General features: G+C 61.8%; 1 protein-coding gene across 4 annotated transcripts; it reads left to right on the top strand.

Annotated features, from left to right (window-relative positions):
* The first annotated feature begins 1,249 nt into the window (after positions 1 to 1,249).
* AK1 (adenylate kinase 1) lies at positions 1,250 to 6,099 on the top strand. 4 transcript variants are annotated; one of them, XM_053996724.1, is made up of 7 exons: positions 1,250 to 1,356; positions 2,679 to 2,721; positions 3,861 to 3,896; positions 4,378 to 4,541; positions 4,744 to 4,860; positions 5,381 to 5,572; positions 5,878 to 6,099. In XM_053996724.1, exons 2-7 carry the CDS (start codon positions 2,712 to 2,714, stop codon positions 5,941 to 5,943), a joined length of 585 nt encoding a protein of 194 aa, XP_053852699.1. In that variant the 5' UTR covers positions 1,250 to 1,356; positions 2,679 to 2,711; the 3' UTR covers positions 5,944 to 6,099. The 4 variants fall into 4 exon arrangements, with proteins under 4 accessions (XP_053852699.1, XP_053852701.1, XP_053852702.1 ...); XM_053996726.1 differs by having other exon boundaries at positions 1,352 to 1,379; XM_053996727.1 differs by lacking the exon at positions 1,250 to 1,356 and adding an exon at positions 2,012 to 2,161.
* The last annotated feature ends 1,307 nt before the right edge of the window (positions 6,100 to 7,406 follow it).

The following is a 7,406-nucleotide window of genomic DNA, read 5'->3' as shown; positions in this document are numbered from 1 at the left end:
GCAGCTGCTCATTCACATAGCACTGGTCAAACAGATCACCCCAACTTAAGGGATAGACAGCATCTGCAACCACAGAAGCCCCTCTTCCCCCTGCTGAATTTGTAAGAGGAATTTGAGATAAGAGAAAGGCGGTACTATTGTCAGAGCATTATCTCAGACTAGGGGTGGTGAACAAAACTGGGGGAGAAGAATGTGTCACTGATAACGACACGAAGAATCCACAAGGAAAGCCAGCCAGGTAAGTGGTGGATGGGATCAGCTCCAGCTGGGTAGAAGGTAATTCTGGCAGGGGGAGATCGAAACCACAGACTCACGGGAAGAGAGACAGCATGGGATTAATTAGCATTAGAAGAGAGGGAATCCTCTAACCAATGGAATAAAGGAACTGTGTAGCCAATGAGCATTAATGCCTTCATTTGCAAAAATGTATAAATAGTGAGAAGTTTTCAACAACCTTGGGACCCCCTCACCACAAAGACCAGGGTGAAGAAGGACCAACAGGATGCTGAGGGATCCACGGGTGGTGACAATCTTCTGTTTGACCGATCTCTCTCCCCCACACGCACAATCCCTCTTTTCTATTTCTTTCTCTACCTCACATTTTATTGTTAAATAAAATCTGTACTATTGGCTTTGGAATTCGGCATCTCTCACTGAGCAGATGTTAACAAGGACACAACACTCCCGGGGTTTTACACCCCTGGAGCTGAGGGAGAGGGGGGTGTAAGCTGGGGGTGGGGGTGTGGGACGGGATGGGGACATAAGGACATTAGGGACAAGGATTGTGACAGTAGGGATAGGAATGGGGACATGAGGATTGGATGGGGACATTAGGGATGGACGTAGGGATGGGATAGGGGCATGAAGGTATTAGGGACAAGGACCGGGACAGTAAGGACAGGAATGGGGACATTGGGGACAGGGATGGGCACTAGGGATAGGGATGGGGCCATGAGAACGGAAAGGGGGCAGAAAAGGGGAGGCGACATGTGGACAGTGACGCGAAAAGCATTCCCCTCCGAGGAGCTGGGGGCGGAGGCGCGGAGACCCCAGAGCCGGCAGGGTGGGGGCTCCCCTCGCAGGCGGACCCGCACCCCCGAGCCGGGCAGGGCTGAACCGCGTCCTCCCCGCCCCTGCCCGTGCGGGCGGGCGCAGGGCCCGCCGTGCCACCGCCGTGCCACGGCCGTGCCGCCGCCTCGTCCCCGCTCGTCCCTCCCTGTCCCCCCGCGCCGCTCGCTCGCGCCGCCGGTGCCGCGCGCTCCCGGCGTGCCCCGCGCGCCGCCGTGGTCTATAAATAGCGGTACCGGCGGGCCCGGGCGGCGGCGGGGCCGGGCCAGTGCGGGACCCGGGGAGCAGGTCAGTGCGGGACCCCGGGCCAGGTCAGTGCGGGACACGGGGCCGGGGCAGTGCGGACCCGGGCAGTGCGGGACCCGCGGGCCCGGGGCAGCGCAGCAGCGCGGGGGGCTTTGCTTGGCGCCTGCGAGGGGTGACGGGGGCACTGCAGCGGTGCTGGAGCAGCCCGGCCCGGGAGCTCGGGTCCCAGGGAGGGGCTGGCGGCTGCCGATGGAATGGGAGGGGTGGGTTGGAGCTGGCGGTGGGCTGAGATCGCTGGGGGCACCCCGGGGGGCAGCCCGCAAGAGCCTTGGCTGGGGAGTCACAAGGCCACCGTGCTGGGGAGTCACAAGGCCACCGTGCTGGGGAGTCACAAGGCCACCGTGCAGCGCCTCCCCAGCCCCGACCCGAGCGGGTCAGCGCACCCCCATCGCCTCTGGGCCGGTCACCTGCACGTCCCCCTCACCTGCCCCCGTGGCAGCGGCACCGCACTGGGTCAGGCACGCAGCTGGCGCTGAGGGCCGGGGCTGCCCGCAGCCCCCTGTCACCCCACCAAGACTGGCGCCAGCTGTCCTAGGTGTCAGCACCCCCACAATTAGGGACCCGGGGGTCCTGCGTTCCCCAAACCCCCTGGGGGACATCTCAGGACTTTGTCCCCGCAGCGCTGGTGGGATGTGACCCGGTGCCGGTTTCAGTCCGGCCATTCTTAGCCCCTGCCCTTTCGAGCTGTAACACGACCTGTCAGCGGCTACGGGCTCCTCTGGCCACGGGATGCCCCCTCCCTGCACCCCGTCCAGCCGGTTTGGGGTGACGCACCGTGGCCAAGCAGGTCAGCTGCTGCGGGGCTGGGTGTGGGCAGGTGGGGTGGCCAAACACGCCCTGGAGGTCCTGGGGGTGCAATGGGGTGCTGCAACCCCCTCCTTAGGACACCCCCCTAAAACCAGCCCGTGGGGAGCTGGGGGTGCAGCCTCCATCACTTGGTGTTGTGGTGGCACCGGGCATCCCAAGCGGGTTTCCTGCTGTCAGGCAGCACCCCAGGCACTGGGATGTGGGCAGGGCAGGGGAGGAAGCCGGCAACGTCACCACGCGTCACCCGGCATGGGGATGCCCTTACCGCAGCCGGATGCGGAGGGTGACTGCTGGGAACCAGGTGAGTGATGGCCGCAGAAGCAGAGATCTCTCAGCTCCCTGTTCCAGGGCCGAGCCAGGAGTTGTGTCTTCCGTCCCATCCCCCCAGCCTGGCCTTGGAGCTGGGCACCATCATGGCCAAAAAGGGAGACCCTTTTTCTTCCCAGACTCTTGGTGACCTGATGTGCTGAGTTGTTTATCCTGCTCTTTCCTGGCAGCCTTAAGTGCTTCTGTGCCTGGACCACGGCAGCATGTCGGCAGGTGAGCGATCCATCTCCCTGCATGCATTCCAACTGCATCTGTCCCCTCTGCGTCCCCTGCATCCACTCCCCCTGCATCTCCCTGTCTCCCTTGTATCCTTTTCCTTGGTTGCCCCCTGCATCAATCCCCCCTGGAATTAACCCCCTTTGTCCCCCCTGCATCCATCCCCTCTGCATGCCCCTGTCCCCCTTTTATCCAACCCCTTTGGTCCCCCCTGCATCCATCCCCTTGGCCCCCCTGCATCCACCCCCTCTGCATTCCCCTTCCCTCCCTGCCTCTGTCCCCTCTGTTCCCCCTGCATTTGTCCCCATTTCGTGCAGCCCTTGGTCCTCTTTGCATTCCCCCCCTCCACGTGCCCCTGTGTCCTTGCCTCCCTCCCTTCTGTCCATCCCCCATGTCCCTCCAGCCCCCCCACATGCCCCACATCCCATTGGTCCCTGCCAGACACTTGGCTCCGTCCCCAGCTCTGGGGAGTGCTGGGTGCCAAGGAGTTGAAATTTCATCCAGCCGTAATCAGGAGATGGGAAAGTGGCCCCAGAGCAGCTCAACTTTATTTTTAGCTCTGCTTCCCCCTTCGGTATCACCCCCTGGCACCACCCCACACCACGGCTGGTGCACAGATCCCACAGGTGGTGAGAACCCTGTGCCAGCGTGCTGGGCAGGGGACGGGGCACTCAGTGCCACTTGCACGTCGGCCACCAGTCCAGGGACCGATGCTGGGGTCCAGGGACTGCCGGGGTTGTGCCAGGTGCTCGAGGTGGCCGTGCCAAGCTGAGCCTGCCACGGCCCCAGTTAGCCCAGCGGGGTGAGAAGCCAGCCACAGGGATGGATGAGGCCAGTCCCTGCCTGCAGTGGAGCCATGGACAATGACCACCTCTGGGACACCATGTGGCACTGGAATTCCAGCCCCATGGCCAAGGTGCCATGGGGTCTTTGTGTCAGACGTGGCCAGACATCCCAGCCTGCCCAGGTGACCAGGACACACGTCTGCTTCCCTCTCCATCTTCCCCCCAGGACTCTCCTGGATCGGTCCCCTGTATCCCCAGGGATGCCTGCCCTGGATTTGGCACCCCCTGGGGACACCTCACTCCCTGATGGACCTTTTGGCTTTTGATAATTTTTTCCTTTCTTTTTTTCAGAAAAGCTCAAGCAGCACAAAATCATCTTTGTGGTGGGTAAGTCTGTGTCGGGGTCCTGTCACTGGTGGGGTCAGCTCAGGCCTTTTCTCTGTACCTCTAGGCTGGGGAAACAGGGCTGGAGGCTGACTGGGCTATTCCCAGGCACTGTGGGATGGCCAGGCATGGGGTGGCAGCATCTGGGGTGATGTGACAGTAAACCACTGGGGGTTGATGTGACAGTAAACCACTGGGGGTTGATGTGACAACAAATCCCTGGGAGGTAATGTGACAAACCCCTGGGTGGTGATGCCCTGGGTGCCATCAGGGTGTGGTGCCCATATGCCAATTCCCAGCAGCCCATGCCACCCTCAAGCATTTGGGCAACCTCAAGAGGAGCTCTGTCCATCCGCTTGGTGCTGGGCTTGGGGACACCAACTGACATGTCACTGAGCTCTGAGGACTCGTGAGTCTGCGCTGCTGCTCCCGTGTACCCCTCCCTCTCCTTACCCATGGCTCGGGGCGCACACGTGCCTTGCAGGTGGCCCCGGCTCGGGGAAAGGGACACAGTGTGAGAAGATCGTGCAGAAGTATGGCTACACCCACCTGTCCACGGGGGACCTGCTGCGGGCAGAGGTCAGCTCGGGCTCGGAGCGGGGCAAGAAGCTGCAGGCCATCATGGAGAAGGGAGAGCTGGTGCCCCTGGTAAGTCCCTACCAGCCGCCAGCTGCCACGTGGTGGGGTGTGCGGGGGTGTCAGTGGGGCCACCACAGTAACGGCTGGCACATGGCCCAGGCATCTCTGGCCCTGCCATCCCAGGGCCGGGTTTGCAGCAGGGACTGGGGGTGCTGTGTGGGAGTCCTGTTGTCCCATATCAGCCGTAGCAGCTCTGTCCTCCCCGCTCCAGGACACGGTGCTGGACATGCTGCGGGACGCCATGGTGGCCAAAGCAGACGTGTCCAAGGGCTTCCTGATCGACGGATACCCCCGTGAGGTGAAGCAGGGAGAAGAGTTTGAAAAGAAGGTGAGGACTGGTGCAGTCCTGTGCTATGCTGGGCCATGCCACACACCAGCTTAGCACAGGGACTCGATCCAGCAGCAGCCTGGGCTCCCCATTCCAGCAGAGATCACATCCCAGAAGGGTCTGAACTGGGCAGTAGGTCCCCCTGCCTCGGGGACAGCCTGTGCCCAGAGCACAGTGGGAGGGACCAGGGTGTCCTCAGGCTGACAGAGCGTGACAACAGTGCTGACATGATGGTGATGGCAGAGAGCCAGGGCTTGGCTGCAGTGTCCCTTTGCCTTCCTCTGCGTGGCCCTAGAGGCCACTGGAGCAGTGTCCTGGTGGCTCCCAGACCAAAGCGGTGGGAGGCAGGAGATGGTGTGGGGACATCTCTGTGTCCTGCTGGCCCCCAGACCCCTGTGGAGGGATGAAGAGGGTGGTGCGGGGACATCTGTGACTCTCATGCTGGCCACCACCACCCCCCCAAACCAAACCAACCCACGCCAGCTCAGTGTGCTGACAGCCGTGTCCCCTCTGCCCACAGATCGCGCCCCCCACGCTGCTGCTCTACGTGGATGCGGGGAAGGACACAATGGTGAAACGCCTGCTGAAGCGAGGAGAGACCAGCGGGAGGGTGGATGACAATGAGGAGACCATCAAGAAGCGTTTGGAGACCTACTACAAGGCCACTGAGCCTGTCATTGCCTTCTACAAGAGCAGAGGCATCGTCCGCCAGGTAAGCGGGAGTGCGGCTGATGCCAGCACTCTCCAGCCCCACAGCTTGGGGCTTGTGTCCCAGGGGAGGGGAAGTGATGGATGGGGATGATGAGGGAAGCAGGAAAACTCAATCCTGCCTAGTTTGGGGTGGGTCTGACCCCTCTCATTCCCAACACGACCCCCTCCAAGGATAGCCCGCACCTCTTTGCCTGAAATGAGCTCTGGTCTCTTCACCCATGGCCAAAATGCATCCTTGGGAGAGTTCCAGTTGCTCTCAGATGAGAGCCCTCGGGCAAGTCCCCCAGCTAACCCCTCTGTACCCAGCTCAACGCCGAGGGCTCTGTGGAGGAGGTTTTCCAGCAGGTCTGCACCCACCTTGACTGCCTGTAACCGAATCCCCGGCCCCAGTTCCCCCCAGTGCACTCCAGCAGAGACAGCGGAAGCGGCTTTATCCTGTTTTCGTGGACGGAGCCGTGCGGAGGAAATTTCAAGGACATTGTGTTTGGCTCTTTCCCGTCTCTCCCCAGTAAAGTTCACTTTAATGAATCCAGACTTTATCTTTTTCTTCTGTCGCAGGAAATGAGTTTTTCTTTCCAACGTTTTGGTTTTTTTTTTTTTTTTCTCCCTCTCCGTCCTCCCCCCAGCCCCTCTGGAGCTGATTAAGGGCAGGAAGTGGGTGTTTATCCCGCCGGGGCAGCGGGATGCTGCGCTCCGAGGAAGGGAGGGAGCATCCCGGCCGCTCGCCCCGGCTTCCCAATCCGTGGCCTGGAGGGAGCCTGCGCCTGCATCCTCCAGCCACTCCCGGCCGCCCTCCTTCTGTCCCGACTGCTGAACCCCCTCGTGCTCTGGGTGTGTCTCCGGACGCACAGGCAGCATCTGAGTCGTGTCCTGCACATGCGTCTCAGCTCTCCCACTGGCTGCCAGGGGCTGGAGGCGACCGGATTTGGGATGGGGATTTCCACCACTTTCATGCCTTGGCATTTCCTGGTTTCTGTTGGCTGTCAGGGTTTTTTGGGGTACGCGGTGGCTGCACTGTGATGGTTTGTGGTGGCACAATGCCCTGGAGTGGGGTGTTCCCTGTCCTGCTGTGCCTGGACACTCACTGCCTGGACACTCACTGCTCAGCCCCGACCCCAGGGGATAAGGAATATGCTGGGGACATACAGATGAGCCCAGCCACCAGGCTGGGTGTCCTCCCGGCTGGTGGGTGGCCTCATGGTGGTGAGTCACAAGACCCCAACAGGCAGTTGGGGGTTCTGTGTGGGGGACAGGGGATGTAGGGGCTCCCCAGCACCCACAGAATCACACAGGCACAACACCATAGCAGAGGGGCTGCGGTGGAGCTTGGGGGTGGGTTTTACCCAGCCACAGTGAGGGCCAGAGGTAGCGCAGCTGCAACCCCAACAGGGCCCCCCACCACTTACTTTTGGGCTGCTGGGAGCTGGGCACAGAGCCAGGGGGCTGGGAGGGCAGGAGGGGCGGCAGCGTTGGGGTCAGCCAAGGCCACGAGGCCAAGGAGTCAGAGTGGAGAAAGGAAGCCAGCAGGGAAAAAACAAAACTCCCCAAGACGAAAACCCAAACTCACCAGTCAGCCCGACGTCAGCCCCGTGCTCCGGGGCCACGAGCCACTGGCAGAGCCTGGGGCACTGCGGGGAGGCAGGCGGGCAGGAAGGATGCAGCCATCCGGCCGGGGCTGGCACACTGCCAGGACAACGATCCAGGGCTGGGGCCGGCGAGTGCTTGCCTCGTGCTGCTGGAGAAAGAGGGCAGAGGGGTCGTGTGGTTTAGGACACCACAGCCTAAAACTGGGGAGTGGGGAGACACATCTCTCTTGTGCCTCCAGCCCTCTGTGG

The sequence above is a fragment of the Vidua macroura genome, chromosome 21 (assembly GCF_024509145.1).
Source record: "Vidua macroura isolate BioBank_ID:100142 chromosome 21, ASM2450914v1, whole genome shotgun sequence".
Classification (NCBI taxonomy): Eukaryota; Metazoa; Chordata; class Aves; order Passeriformes; family Viduidae; genus Vidua; species Vidua macroura.
The sequence above is the reverse complement of the archived record's forward strand: the minus strand, read 5'-3'. Positions and strand labels throughout refer to the sequence as shown.

Coding starts and splice junctions, on each gene's coding strand:
- AK1 (XM_053996723.1), top strand. CDS start 3,646: ATGGGGTCTTTGTGTCAGACGTGGCCAGACATCCCAGCCTGCCCAG. Junction 3,692..3,860: donor AGACATCCCAGCCTGCCCAG/GTGACCAGGACA, acceptor TCTTTTTTTCAG/AAAAGCTCAAGCAGCACAAA. Junction 5,573..5,877: donor GCAGAGGCATCGTCCGCCAG/GTAAGCGGGAGT, acceptor CTCTGTACCCAG/CTCAACGCCGAGGGCTCTGT.